This window comes from Aptenodytes forsteri, unplaced genomic scaffold (assembly GCF_000699145.1).
Source record: "Aptenodytes forsteri isolate BGI_AS27 unplaced genomic scaffold, ASM69914v1 Scaffold336, whole genome shotgun sequence".
In the NCBI taxonomy this organism is placed as follows: Eukaryota; Metazoa; Chordata; class Aves; order Sphenisciformes; family Spheniscidae; genus Aptenodytes; species Aptenodytes forsteri.
In genome coordinates this window covers 663,750-679,483 of record NW_008794911.1, presented here as the reverse complement: position 1 = coordinate 679,483, position 15,734 = coordinate 663,750, and the positions used below count along the sequence as shown (strand labels likewise).

The 15,734-nt window shown below is 37.0% G+C and overlaps 1 protein-coding gene across 2 annotated transcripts in view; it reads right to left on the bottom strand.

The window, feature by feature from the left end:
* Window positions 1–2,882: 2,882 nt before the first annotated feature.
* The window catches only part of ZNF438 (zinc finger protein 438), a 65,309-nt gene continuing 52,457 nt past the window's right edge, over window positions 2,883–15,734 (bottom strand). Inside the window, exons 3-5 of one of the 2 annotated variants that reach the window (XM_009275161.2) lie at window positions 13,304–13,408; window positions 6,693–8,556; window positions 2,883–5,057 (exon numbers count right to left, since the gene is read on the bottom strand). In XM_009275161.2, coding sequence (XP_009273436.1) covers window positions 4,445–5,057; window positions 6,693–8,556; window positions 13,304–13,408 — 2,582 coding nt within the window. In that variant the 3' untranslated portion in view covers window positions 2,883–4,444. The remainder of the gene's footprint in view (window positions 5,058–6,692; window positions 8,557–13,303; window positions 13,409–15,734) is intronic. The other variant, XM_009275162.2, reaches the window with a different exon arrangement.

Genomic DNA, 15,734 nt, shown 5'->3' with positions numbered 1-15,734 from the left:
CTTATCTCTTTCCAATAGAATTTTTTCCAATAGAATTTTTCATCTGTTATTCTAGATGAAATTGGAAATGTCTGCAAAATAACTCCAGAATAATGTTTCTGGATTCGTCAGCAGCAGAAATCATAATTCATCCCATCATTTCTAATGCTTACATGGAAAAGTCAAAATGCGAAAAAAATGGAAGGGAGAAAGCTTCCTTTGTACTCGGCAGCACCAGACCTATCATATTTTAGAACACTCCTGGTACTACTACATCAATAAAATTGTTACACAAAGCACAAGTAGAGAAGTATGCTATTGTCATTTTTTTAGGATTTCTTGAAGGTTTGTCAATAAGGTATTAGAAATTCAGTCAAGTCTGCAAACCAACTTATTTTTACACTCAGATTTGCAGTTTCTACTTTGGAACTGTAGAATGGTCGGCCACATAAAGTCATACACTGAAGCCCAAATCTTGCATGTTGCCCCTCATTGTGCATGTATATGTAAAGGCCATCCAGACTATTTTGATTCCATGGACGTGTCTGCCTGTAAGGAGAAAGGAAGTAAACACATTTTTTCCTGAAACTTGCTTGCAGGCTCAGGTCTTCTCCAGTATTCCTAACCAAGAAAGATCATGGCAATTTAATAAAAAGTGCAAAAAATCCTACAATATGACAGATCAGCTATAAAAGCACACACTGAAATGAGGACAACCTTTTTAAGCCATCAGCATTTTCTTCACGAGACTAGACTTTCTCTGTGTCATATTCAGCACACAGAGATTTTCCTTTTTCAGAGCTGTAAGGAATTTGACAAGTAAACCTACCACAGTTAATAGCATTTTAATCTTTATGCATAATAATCACAAACCTACATTGTACAGGTTTGATAATAATAACTGACAACTGAACTTGAAGTATACATTTCTTTCCAAAATAGATGCGCATGTAGGTGGATGTGTTGTAGAAATATAATATACTACACGGCTGAGCCTTGATAAGCTGGTGATTCTCAAATGTCAGCATCATCTGCACAAAGTTAGGGCTGAAATCTGCTCTCCTCAATACCTGTTCATCCTTCTTATGACACTTTCTCTAAAGAGCTCAGTGAAGAGTAGATAGAGTAAGTATCTAATGAGGTATGACAGAAACTCTGATGGAGCTAAACAGCAGAGATCTAAATTCTAATAAATAAATAAATGAAGTAAAACATTTACTGCCAGCAACTATGTCAAGTTAGCCATAGGAAACTGTAGCTCTGCTGCTGGAGAAGGGCAATACTCTGCAAGCCAGAGAAGCGATGGAACTCCTCCAGCTTTGATTATTTATGGTGTGATGATGAAGGAACAACTTTCCATGTGAGGAACAGCATTAAACAGTGAAGCTGAAACAGAGATTTAATGAAAAATCAGAGGGGAACAAAACTACAGCTACAAAACCAACAACATTCATTTTAACAATTTAAAAATATAATTTATGTGCAAAACCAGATGTTAACTTGTCCAGCTTCAAGGTAAACAGCAAACTGTATTCATAACAACCTTCCCGCTGAACAGCAAATGCACTATTTAATGTTGCTGTAAATAAGGCTCACTTCAGACCTCCAAATGTTATCAAAATGAACACAAATGCAAAACAAACATTTTAAACAAAGGACACATCTGTATTTAATGCAAAGCTGTTTTCAAAAATCCCAACCTTTCATAATCTACCGTAATCATAATAGCCTGAAACACAAGAATGCTTTCAGGCTCAGAAAAAAAAGGCTTCTAATTTTAAACATTTACGAGGACACTGAGAAGTGGCTTAGAACCATACTTTAAAACATGTTTTCAGGCTTTAAATGGCTGAAAGCTGAGACCCCTTTACCCATGTGGCCTGGACTACAGAAAGGGAGAGAAGCACAAAAATACGATGAAAAGAATGTACAAGAAAATTTCCATTTAAAAAAAATGCAACCCACTCCCTTGTCCCAAACCTCTTTCCTCCCATCATCATTGCAACTCCCCCCTCTTTTACGCAAAATGAAAAGGGAGTGACTCTTCTTGCCTGATAACCACCACCAAACAACTCATCTACATCACTGGCTCTGATGCACCACCATTTTTAACAAATACTTTTTGAAAATATTTTTGAAGGACAACTCATTGGTGCTGCTACTGAACAGAAGGGGCTGTGTCAGAGCTGCATTCGTTTCAGCTCATTTTAAACTATACCAAGGAATGGGTGATATTGCAAGAAAGGCGATTTAATGTCCGTTCTAAATAATGAACATGATCAAACTTTTTAAATGTGGGGTTTTTTTCCCCCCAACTCTTAAAACGCGTGCTTTATGCTGGGAATGAACTTCCCTTTGATATATTGTAACTATGTGAAGGAGGGATTGTTCTCACATTTCTGTTTCAGAGAAAACACCAAGCTGTTTGATTTTGAAAGTTAAAGGATTAAGATGGGGGAAAAAGCGCTTCTAAATGCAAACACACTCTACTAAGTTAAATATAGCCTCAGTTTGATATGAAACACTGACTTTAAAATTAGCTATTCCTTTCCAAATACACCATACATTCTCCTCCATCTACCCAGTGAAAATAAATATGAATATATTGTACGCATTAAAAGATGGGTGTGCCATACCCAAGAGTAAGAACAAGTAGTATTTTTTAAGTAGTTCAGCATACAAAAGTAATATACGAAAGCAAAGAAACAACCAGAAATATGTAATTATAGCAACAGATAGTAGGAAGGAAGTTTTGAAAATCCACAGGGATTCTTCCACCTTACCAGGCACCTGTACAGTTCTATGAGCATTTTCCTTTTGTCTTTTATTTTTCTTGGCTCCAGTCTTACAGTTCAACTCCAGGGCAAAGCACCATACAACAAGAAATCATATTCAAAACTATTGGCTCATCAAAATTGCCTTTACTGTTTAAAACCAAAACAAATACACAAAATATTGCAACATCTTCTGGAATCCCACTCAGAAAAACCAACATTTTTAGATCTCTTCCCACGTTCTCATCACCACAATTTTTGCAAAACAGTGAGAAGCCACCCAGGACATTTTAGGAATGACTCCTTCATCATTGCAATCCCTCAATTACAGTTTGACCACAAGAAGAAATGGATAGAGTAGTACTGCAGAGACAGTATTGGTGTATTTTTCAGTTTGCTCTCTGATGTGCTCTGACTTAGTGATATAGTGACTTCTTACGCTGCCTCCATTATTGCTCCCAAAATAGTCCAGAGGTACATAAGGCTTTCAGTAATAGCAGTTTAAACACCAATTTCAAACTAGATGCAATGGTTCAATGACCTTTTCATCAAAACTGAGCTCCAGAACTCCATCTCCTTACAGCCTGGACTGACTTGCCCCCTTGGAGATATGCTAAAATGGTCACTTACCGTGCCTGCTCTGTAGCAGGGGACACAGGCATGACTATTCCTGCATTGCAGGCTGCTACATAGAAGTGAAGGAACAATTGCCCGTTAAAGCCACAGACTGGGTCAACTGCAGAGGTACAAAAGCTATATAACCAAGAGTGTTAAAGGCAGAGTGGTAACGGTGTTGGCAGCAGTAGTGCTGCTGTCACAGGAGGTGCAAGGAATATGCTAAAAGTTCACTGTGAAACATGCAGTCTATTGCAGAATGTCAAACTTCCTAGGAGTAACCAACTCAGATCACTATTTTAAAACAAACTTGTTTTTTTTCCATAAAGCAGTCAAGCTTCAAGCGTTCCATCTTCGAGGGTGGCAACTAACTCGTCTTCAACCCAAAGAGCTACAGGCAAAAAAATACATGTAGATTTTTCACTTTAAAAATCCAAAGACCCTTGCTGTTACCAGGACAGAATATAACACCTAAAAGACCTGACAATAACAAACCTGCAAGCAATGAACACGGTTGAAGACACTGAAATCAAGAAATTGATTATTATCTATAATCTTAAATTATAGATTACAAAGCTCCTGAGTGCCGGCTGCATGTATGCACATTCAAATGATTCAGAGAACTGCATGGAAATAGATATTTACCATAAAACCTAGAAGCACAGTTGGGACTGAAATTACACTTCCAGTCTGGTTTGTCATTTCATTCAAGATTGAGATCACTTCATACAAACTGATTTATTTCTGTGTATACAGTATAATTTAACTTGAGAATCTTTTTCCTTGATGTTAACGATTAGTATTGAGTATTTGCTGCTGGTAAGTTCCTTAAGCATGAATTTTAAGTACAGTGTTTCAGAATCAGCTTGCATGTACCCATCTGGAATGAGAGTGGATAAATGCATTTTCTATTTAACAAAATAAAAGTTAGCATAACTTAAAAAAACCCCCAACAAACCCACCAAACAAACCTCCAAAGTAACACATCTCTTGAGTTAGTTCAGCAACACAGCAAAAAACCATAAACAATTTGGTAAGGCAGTTAAATGTTTTTCATAGCATTGTAGAATTGAGCTTCAATATTCACCATTATTAGAAAGTTCAATAATTCCTTGTTTTGATAACAAACTAAAAATTGTCCATAAAGTGGAAGGGTCTTCACAGTTATGATGACTCTGCCAATGATTACAAAGATCCTCCTTTCTTCCAAATAACTGTTTGCATAAAATGCAGTTATAGCCCGCTTTAGACCAAATTTCTATTTTTTTGTTTGGTGTACCAAAACCTACATTTTGCATCTCCTTGGCTACTTCACCGCTTCCTGACTGAGTCAGTCCACTTTTAGATAACATATCGACACTATTTTGATGGTGAAAGTATATCTGTCTTTTCAGTTTTGGAAAAGTATAAAACTCCTCTTCATAGGCACTGCATTTTGCTAAATGTCTTCTCTCATTGCGCTGTTTCCAGAAATGGGTTGCATGTTTGATCAGCTCCCCCTTAGCTCCTCTATTTCCTTGCAAAACCCCTTCCTTTACTCTTCCCTGGATCTCTTCTCCATGAGAGCACAATAAGTGAAACTTCATTTCACCAAAAGACTGTGCAATAAACTGGCATCGACCACATTTGATCTGTAATTTCACTTCTCCTGGGTTATGGAATAGGTCCTCAAAATTGCACTTACTTCCCCTGTTAAAAAAAGGAAATACGAACTATTTCAGTATTAGCCACGCACAGAACAGAGATGGCAATTTCTGTCCTTATAAGTTCCAAGAAGAGATGACATTCATGAAACGTTCTTTTAATTAAAAACAGGCACTGTTGCTACAGTATCTAATTTATTTGGAACAAAAACAAAAGAGAAATAAAATAACAATAAGGCTGATTAGGAAACAACTAAAACCAAATGTTATTCAATGCTGTGGAGTTTAAGAATTGCCTCCAAAATTAGCCATGGTAGAAATAATCTTTTAACAACACTAACCTTTTAATAAAAGGTTAGTAACATTTTTTTTAAGTACCTGATTTAGTGAGGTCAATCCAAATAATACTAGCTCTGTGTCAATAAAGTGAAAATGCATATTAGGTGTAGCGTGCTACTAAGGGAAACCAACTTGTTTACACTGAGTGATCTAAGGTCAATTTAAGGCAAAACCCCATGTCCCACCTCCCACTCCAAGATGAAAACAATGAAACTTCAAAGTTTCTTTTTTTTCCCTAGAAGTTTGTAACACAGTTTCAGAAAGCTTAAATACCTAATTTACAATTGGACAGTCCCTCTCATTGATTTAGCACAGCTCTGCAGTATAAAGGAAACAGACACAGAACTAGCAAGTCCCTGGTTTCAGTTAAGCTAATCAAAAGAAGACCTCCACAGAAACCTTCTCACAATGTCTACGAAAAGGACCACGTAATACTGTGTATTTATACGCATCAGACATATCACCCAACAAAATAGATAAATTAAGTGATTCATTGTACAAAGGCTAGTAAGGCTGAAAGAAAAGTGCTGCTGTTTCTTAGGTTACTTTAAAAATTTCTGATGCCCCAGAGGGCAGAGCTATGCAAAGCAAAATGTGTAAAGTTGAACTGTAGTGTCGCAGTGAGGTGTCAAGTTAAAGCCCCGAGGCTATTAAAGCGTACTTCAATGTAAGTAAATGAAGAGTGGAACAAACAAAAAAGCCAACATTTATACTGTGTCAAGAAATTTCACCTCAGAATCATAATGCAGAGATAAAAGAATGTTCTATCCATCTTAATATGGTAATTGTTAACTTTTCTACTTGGCTAAGCAATTGCAAGAGCAGCAGTAATCAACACACAAGACGGATTAGCTCACAGCACTCCAGAGAAGGAAATGGGATAATGATATTTAATAGGGTAAACAAGCTACAAGCTAATACTGAAGTATGAATTGCTCTGCACTTATTGCAGTTGGTTCACTCACCTTCTGGGGAAAACCCAAAATGGGTAGAACACAGAAGACAGCGCAGATTAACAGAAAAAGTGTTAGCTGTGAGAAATCAACTGATCAAAATAGCTCCACTGGCAGTATATTGGGTAATACCAGAATATATGCAAAATTACTTTGGATATTCAAGTGTCAGTAATAATTTATATTCAATAAATCAGCTAAGATATACTGGATGGTCTAACGGATTGACTAGATTCCTCAACAAAATATTTAAACCATTAGGAATCTCACTTCGGGGGAAACAAAAGATGAGGAAAAAGCAACAATTTTCATAATGGTGATGTTTATGAACTTCCACTGACAACCTGAAATCCCGTTTTCATTAGCATTTAATTAGTGTAAACACTCACCTCTCCGTTGCTTCTTCTGCTTCTTTTATATTTGTATCTCTCTTCTTTAAAGCATCTTGCAGCTGTTGCTCGCTAGTAGAGGGCTCTGTGCTGATAACAACCCTGTGCACTTCTCTTAGGTGACCGAAATACACTTTTGCATGGCCAAAAACCTTAGCGCAGAATTCACAACACACAAGTTTTTTGGGTTTGCCCTCGTTGTGATGAAGTTTCATATGCGTGCTCAGGCTTCCAGAATGAATATACGCTTTACGGCAAATTCGACAGCTGTAAGGCCGTTTGTTTGTATGCGTGTTCATATGGTCCTGAAGATGGTGTTTAAACTGGAAGATATGGTTACAAACATGACATTTATGCGACGGCTTAGGTACGGTTGAACACGCATTTCTACTTAAATCACTTGATTTAGCTGATGCAGCATCACTATGCTTATAACTTAGATATTTGTTGGGAAGCGAACTATTTAAAAGAGTATCTTGGCCTAAATGGTCAGGAGATGGTGTCTCTACTATTGCTGCAGAAGTCAGTGGTGCAAAAGCCTGCACAACTACCACTGGTTTTGGTCTAATACTACGGTATTTTTTTACTGCCTCTGCTTTTTTGTCTTCAGGTGGCTGAAGATCAACTTTTGCCCTCTCTCTTCCTTCTCTAAACTTATTAATGATGCATTTCCTTCGCTTGGTCTGAAAAGTCAATAAATCATCTGGAGCTCTTCTTTTCCTGCCTCTTCTTTTAAAGGCTGCAGCGTTCAATTTTTTAAGACTGTCGACATCCACTTTATTGGATGGAGAGAAGGTATTTTCTCGAATGGTTTGTTTGGGGACTTGCGTAAATGATACAGCTAATCGCTTATCAGATGCTTTAGTAGGAACATGAAAGGTTTTCGCCAAAGCTGGTATCTTTTCACATTCAGATTTTAGTGAAGGACCAGATACATCCGTAACATTAGTATGCAGCTTAGTTTTACAGAACACTGAATTTTTCATCCTTGAGTAAGGCAAAATAGGAAGTTTTCCTTTTGGTGCTGATGGAGTCATCTGTACTGTACTGCCAAAAACTGCTGGTGACAGGACAGCAACAGAATTTGCAGAATTTGTGGGTTTTTCCTTTAGTTTCTCAGACATTATGAATGACTTTCCTGTGGTTTCAGATGCTGTCTTTGCAGAGCGTAGACTTTGTTTCATGGAATTAATTGTACTTGCCGGCTTGGATAAAGAGTCTTTAACTACAGATAGTCCAGAAACATTACCGTTAGCAATTTCAGTTTTGTTCACTAAAGGAGATCCAGATTCCACACAATTGCTTTTATTTACTAATGTGGCAACTGTAATTTCAGCTGAGTCACGGTCCGTTAGCATCACTTGCTCAGTTGAATCTGAACTAGAATGAATTTCGGCACAGTCTTCAGTTAAGGTAGTCATGGGGGAAGTCTGTGATGAGATTGATGCTTTGTTAGGAATCTTGTTATGTGCACCCAAAACAGAGACTTGTGCCGTTTTTTTGTCATTCAGCAATTTATTTCTTACAGATTGGTACCTAGGGATAGGCAGCTTTGGGTTTTCAGAAGGGGCCATGTTTGACTGCTGGACTTGCTGCGTTAGGGCAGGAGCAACATATGGCAAGGCCAACAGAGAGAAAGTTCCCTCATGACCAGCAACCTGCATGACAGCATAGTTTTGAGTTGGTACCACCAGTGGTTTAGAACTTGCAGCTGAAATTGGTGTATTTTGCTCAGGCAAAGATGACTGAAGACAAGAAACCACTCCAGATGTTAAAATTTTTGGTACCATTTTTGGAGCAATGGTCCTAAACTGACTCTTCTTCTGAAAACTTCGTATTATATCCGAAGGGGATTTGTGTTTATCTGTAATAATAACAACATAACAAAGACGTAATATAATATATAGTATTTCTTTTTAAAAAATTACTGTATCAAAAATAAAACTGCTTACAAAGTATACTGTTACACACAAACTTATTAAAAATATTTAGGTATTTAAATGACCACTAAATTAAGTTTAGAATTGCAAAAGTTTCATGGACAAAACAAAAATACTCCCTGAAGCAACGTGCTTGAATATAGATATGGAAAAAAAACCACCCCTCTTGATCTAATCTTAAATGGATGTTTCATTCTAGGTTGGAAACTACATGGCATTTCAGAACAAATGCACTTATAAGCCTCTTTTGCCCTGGAAAAGCTGCACTAACATGCTGGCAATATTCAGCTGGAAGAACTAACAGGGACACGATTTAAACTCCGTGATGCAGAACTTTTCTGAGCACCTGCTCTGATCATATCTCTCAACCACAGTCATGCTATCTTTCAGGGTTTCTGTAACATTTAGAATTTGTAGGTTTTATGAGATACAGACCAAAGCCTACCTGATGAAGTCTTTAAAAAATTACTGCTATAAAACATGCAAATAATGTGTAATAAAATCAAAGAGGACTTGAGAGAAGATGTAGCATTGTTAAATACCCAATCACACACATTGTTTCTGTGCCTGTAATGCACAATAGAACTACTGTAGTAAGTTATTAAAATATTTTCTTGAAAGATGCAATTTATCAAGGTTGTATCACAGTTCCTTCCTGTTTCTACTTGTGTTGGTAAATGTCACAAACATTTTTAGTAAAGAAGAATGTGAGGATAATGAAGTAAAACAAATAAAATGAAAAAGGTAAAATGTGCAAGATATAATCTGCATTAAGCAGCAGATACATGTTGACCTTTCAGACACTCCATAAAAAAGGAGTTGATATATAGTTAATTGTACCACTAGCATTTCAAATAACAGCCTCATTACCCACTCCCAAATTCAACTACCGATGCTTCCAGTTCTCAAAAACTGGGATAGGTTTCCTGAAAAAAAAAAAAAAAAAAATCCCAACAATCTCAACCACTGAAAATTCAACTACAAAGATCCCAAGCAGAAAGGCAATTTGTGAAGGCAACAATGTAAGAAAAATTCCTTTCAAGAGAGGAATCACATTTGAATAGAATATGTAAAAGTAAATGCTGGGACCTTGAAATATTGCAGTAAGGTAATTCCATAGGGAAGTTGCCATTCCTTACCATTTTAAAGCCTTTATAACAAATGCATTTATACGTGGTTATGGACTTAAAAAGGTAACTGTGAATTACTACCAACACTGGAAACTCCAGCAAGTTTATCTTGATCCTGGATGTTCTTCTCAGACATCACACACTTTGCAACATGCACTGTAAGCTGCAGAGCTATCATATTTCATGACCAGAACTCCTGGGCAGATACACATGCATACTCATGGTATGCACATATGCAGTAAATCCACTGCCTTCAGGACATGCTAGATTCACTGAGCAATCACATATAAACTGTACAGTTCACACACAGTAGGTCTGATGCTTCTCAAAACTCTTTGACCTATAGCAGGTTCATAAAGTAGTAATTATGTAGGGCATAAACCTTTGATCCTTTTATTGCCATCTACAGCATCAAGCCCCAAGTCTGTTATGCACCTTCTTGATCCTCCAATTAAGTGAAACTACTGGGCACCACCATAACTTTCTTTCTGCTCAATGTCTGTAGAGGTGTCCAGAATGTCTAGATATTCTGTGCAGATTGGACTACTGTACATATGGAAATCCTGCACAAATATAAAGAGATCCCTATACACAGGGTAAGTCCAGGCCTACAGAGTTTGTGCAACCTGGAAAAAGCAGAAACATGGTAAGTTTAAAATTCTGTTTCCCTACAGCCCTTTTTATTCTCCAAAAGCTAGGAGCATGTACTATTTCCCACTAAGAACTTCCATTTTTGCCAATCTACAATCACTAAATACATAGAGACCTTGATCTTTTCAACTGCTAAGATCGCTAATACTCAGATTATTTTTTGTTTCCTGCGGGGTATCTTCTTGTTGCTGCTTTTGAGGAAACACTTTTAAGAGCTTCTGAGAACTACAATGAAATGATGTGAAGTATTGTAATCATTAACCAAACTAGCCCTGAACTTCAGTGCTAGTTACAGGTCAAATTGTGCAGCTTAAATACAATAGATGACAGAACAAGTATATTTTTCTTTTAGGGGACAGAGTCTGCTCTTATTTTTCAGATTATGCTTGCCATATACTGACATTAAAGACTTTTTCCACATCAGCAGTTATTCAGCTTGCCACAATATTCAACACGAAGTAATTTCCATTCTCTCTCACATTTGGCTTGTACCTCTCCCTTTTTATTTCAGAATCTCATTCATTGATTTGCATAAACTTTTTAGGAAAGCCAGCACTTCAGCAGACTGCTACCTGTGCTACTTTACACTCCAAGTTATAAGGCACCTGCTCTCCAACCAACAGTAGCAAATAACATGAGTTCAGGAAAAGACGGAAGTTTTGCTGTGGACATGCCACCTCTACAGAAGTGCAGAAAAGGCAGCCAAAGCACCACAAAAGAAAGGTTAATTTGAGGTTAGGAGGAAATATTTGTAGAAATAATGCATGACACTAGCTTTGAAAATACGCATATGGTTCTCAAATACATTGACTTGCCTATTGCAAAATTAGGCAGCAAAATCACATTTCTTTAAAGAAAGTCTCTCCACGTATTTTCTCAGCATTCCACAAGAAAGTATCATTCTAGAAGCCAAGACCTTCATGAATATCAACCACAAAATGCTCTTTGAAACAAGGTCCATTTAGATCAATATTCTTCTTAAGCAGTTAACACAATACTAAGCATTGACGTAAGTGTTTGAGAAGGGATTTTTATACAAATGCTTTTTCCAACTAGCATAATTTTATCATAAATACGTCTTCCAGGCAAGCTATGTTTGGTATCAGCCTTCAGTACAACTTTTTTTTTTCTTTTTTTTTTTCCAAGTTTACATTAGACAGTTTAGTGCAGAAATATTAATTGCAGTGCCTCTGGTAAGCAAAGGATACTCAACTCTGTATTTCCCTCTCATCCAACACAGCTGCTGTAGTTAAGCAGCTTAGCCAGTGTCTAAATATAGAGGTGGGCTAGATGCAGACTAGCTGTCTGATGATCCTTCAGACTCGGTTAAGATTTTGCTTGCGGACTGGGAAAGCTAATTGGAAGAACGGGTGGAAGACTATTTAGCATCTTGGATCAGGAAAAAGCAACCAGTCAATTCACAGACCGGAGGTCCTACTGACCCCACCCAGAGTGTGCAAGTATCATCAGTGACCAAAATTATTTTTTCAATTTATACTTGGCGAAAAGTTTCAACAATTTCCTTTGCACACAGTGATCGCTACAGTAATTCATGTCTTTGCCACCCTGACACTGAAGGACTTGAATATGCTCTGGCTGTCTGGCTACCAGAAGGCCACTTGGAAACTTAATATGCATCTTTCAGGGACATTCCACTTCTATTCCACACCTGCTTCCAAATTATTTCTGTCTGATTCAAAGGACTCATTTTGACTTCCCAGTTGTGACCTGAGGAAAAGCCTTCATGCCTATGCAAACCCATGAAGTCTTGCAGTTAAATTCCCTAAAGGGGAATTTTCAGTTAAGGGAGGCTCTGCAATGGCATTTTTGAGGACAGCCCTTGGTTTTAGACAACATTCTTTCTACAAGTCAGTCTATAGGTCCTTCACTGGAAGGCAACAATTTTTATACTTTCTCCAAAATTTTCATTAAGAATAAAGGAAATGAATGAAAACATTAAATCTAATATCTGAATGTCGTGAAGCTCATTTTTAACTGCTGTGTTCTCAGTCTTTCAAATAGGCATGGAGTTGGGGCAACAGGCAGACACTTTTAAATAATTAAGCACAAGGTTAAATCAAATGCAATTCAATCCATTTACTTTAAAAGTCTCTGTTGAAAGATTAATGGTTACCATGCTAGTACCTGCAAGTATCAAATCACTCAAACTTGCAGGATGTCATAAGCTTTCACCCCTTCTAAATAACCTTAAAATTGTATAGGACTGGACAGTAATACACCAATAAAAAAATCAATGATGCATCAAAGTCTCTGATACAGCCATGCTGGGAAGAGTCCTCTGGAGGAAAGAAAGTCTTCCACGGGGCTGCTGTTCATTCATGGTTCCCCTTCCTTCCTAAGTCATTCAAGTCTGGTCTACTCCAGTCTGTTCTGCCTTCTTTTTGTACCTCCTTCAGTTTGTTCTCTATGTAAAGCATGTAACATTGGTGAACTCAGACACTGTAGAAAGCATCAGAAGAAACTTAATTTTCCCCACTAATCTGGTCTATTTTGAACATTAAAATAAACCACCAAAATGCCAGAAACCACTGTGTAATAGTGTTAACCTTTTAAATAATCCTTGTAGGACCACCTCACTCGTGTAGGTATGTATTTAATTTGTGTATGACTGGACAAGTGACAGAAAATAACACAAAAAAAGGATCATCTTGTTTTGAAGGGAAAGGCAGAACACAGATGAAAAAGACTCATGAAATACTTTATTAAATGCACATTTACGTTGCTGAGTCTTTTGCTGACTTTGAAAGGAAGAATAACTGTTCTATAGGAAAGAAAAAAATGCACAACTTTCTAACAGACAATACTAGATTTATTTCTGTCAATGATAGTTAATCATTCATTTTGCCAAATCTCCATACACACTAAATACCTGTGGATACTGTCTTTCCAGCACAAATTTCTTGGTTTTGCTGACCCAGCATACTTTGTTGGACACAATGTTTCTCTGCAGGATTAGCATGCAAAAAAACACCACCTGCAAAAGTGCTTCAGTCAGTTATAAATAGATCCCAGGACAAAAAACCCCCAAACAACCCCCAAACCCAACAAAACCCAGAAAAAGACAACATAAAATGACAATATAAAACATTAACTTCCAGTTAATGCATTAAGAAAGCTACTGCTTCTTGCTCTTTGCTATTTTTCTCTCCTCAAAAGATGTTTTAAAATCTAATATATTACACACCAAATGCAAGGTGATAGCTTAATAATTGAGTAAAGCTGGTTAACGTGGTAAACAGATGGGATGCTTTAGCTTCAGTGTCATGGCAAACAGTCAACAGCACCAAAACAAAAAGCTCAGAAAAATGAAGGTTCAGTAGCTCTAGTGAGGCTTTTAAATACGGGGGCTAAATTCTATGCTGATTTACACTTTCCCTAATCTCACGTAAATCAATGGAACTGCAGATATTCTAGAAAATAAGAATTTGGCCTTCTATGTTCAAAACTAGTTTTGCCACACACCTATACAAAGTAAGGTTGGTAAAGCAGCCTACAAATCAGGAGTCCCCAACTCTATACATTATAACAATTAATTTGCAGTTGTTTCTATCTTTGCCTAATAACAACAGTGTCATTCCACTGTTTGGGTGGAATGTTCTGTTCTGGGTATTTGCCTCAGATAATTTTCTAAAATTAGTTTCAACAGAAAATGCCAGCCATCCCCAGGTACGTCTGCATTTAAAAAAAAAATAATCATCTAGTAACACATCTGTGCATTAGACGAAGACCTTGATATTTGACACAGCAATGTCTCCTTTGTCTGTGAAAAGCTGCCCGAATTTGGCAAAGTTGTAAGCTCTTGGCATGTGTTCAACAGATCCTTTAAGCAGCTAATGATTACATTCTATTGAACGTGCTCCTGCTTCAGGCTGGGCTGGATTTTTCCTAAAACTATAGCTTTAGGTCCAAACACCCAAGTTGGAACAAGGAGATGGCCTCTCCTTATCTCTTAACTGCTGAGCTGACAGTGTGGAAGAGAAACTAGGATATATACAGGGCAAGCAGGAAAAGGACAAGAGAACTAGGAATGAGACTTAGAAAGTGTCTAGGCCAAAGAGTCAGAGTGGGATACGGGAATTAAACGCAGACTTAAGATAGGTAATGAACATTACTATTACATGTGATTTGGAAAGGAGAAGCATTTAAGCCACAGGGATAACCTCCTATCTTGCATATTCTTACCTTTTTAGTACCTGATTTTTTAAAAAGTAATATAATTATGTCTACATAAGAGTCCTTTCGTGCAATTTAAAATAGATTAGAAAAAGAAACAATATAATGAAGTATTCTAATGCAAGATTGGAAAATTACAGTACATCATTCACACAAACACTAAGATACAGAATGTACAAATACACTTAGAAAATGTGTTCTGGTATACCACAGGAGGAACATGATCAAAATAGTTTGTTGAAATTCTAAAAGGGAATATTACACCTCTTTAAAGCTATATACAATTAATTGTGACTTGAGCATTAATGTGATTTGCTAGTAGAGCACTAAGCATTTTATCATTTAGAAAGGTCGTCTTTGCTCTAAAGTCTGTGCAAGTTTATTATCTTAAGAGATTAGGATTATAGTGCATTTCAAGAAATTCTGTAAGCAGTGGGATACTTCCTGGATTCCTTAAACAGTCTCCAAAAGACTCTTCTTAGCAGAAGACAGCATTACAACAACAAAGTTACACAACAGAAATGTTTTTTTGACATTAACTGGACTCCATTAAAGCAGACGTTCAACCTTAAAATTTCTAGCAACATTTTTCAGTGTGGGAATAAGTTAAAATTATTTTTGGCATAAACAGTCATTTTGGAGAGATAACTCATACAGTAATCCAAGATCATGGGTACATAGTTCATATTCAGGGAAGTTCTTCAGTTTCCTATCTAATTCAGTCTTTTTTCCCCTGAAACATCCTTATTGCACTATCAACCATATATTGATATATGCCAAAGTTTATACAGATCTACTTTTCAGAAAATTAGTATCTAACATAACTTATGCAAAAAAAAAAAAAGATGGATAAAAAATATTAATAATCTCTACTGTTAGGTAACTCCACTTTCTCAATTTCCAGAATTGCTTTCTTCTGTTTTTTGAAATTATACATAGGAGTTGCTTCATTATCATGCTGTCACCTATCTGGACTTCTGTAAGGCCTTTGACATGGTCCCCCACAACATCCTTCTCTCTAAACTGGAGAGGTATGGATTTGATGGGTGGACTGTCCGGTGCATGAGGAATTGGTTAGGTGGTCACATCCAGAGGGTAGTGGTCAATGGCTCAATGTCCAGATGGAG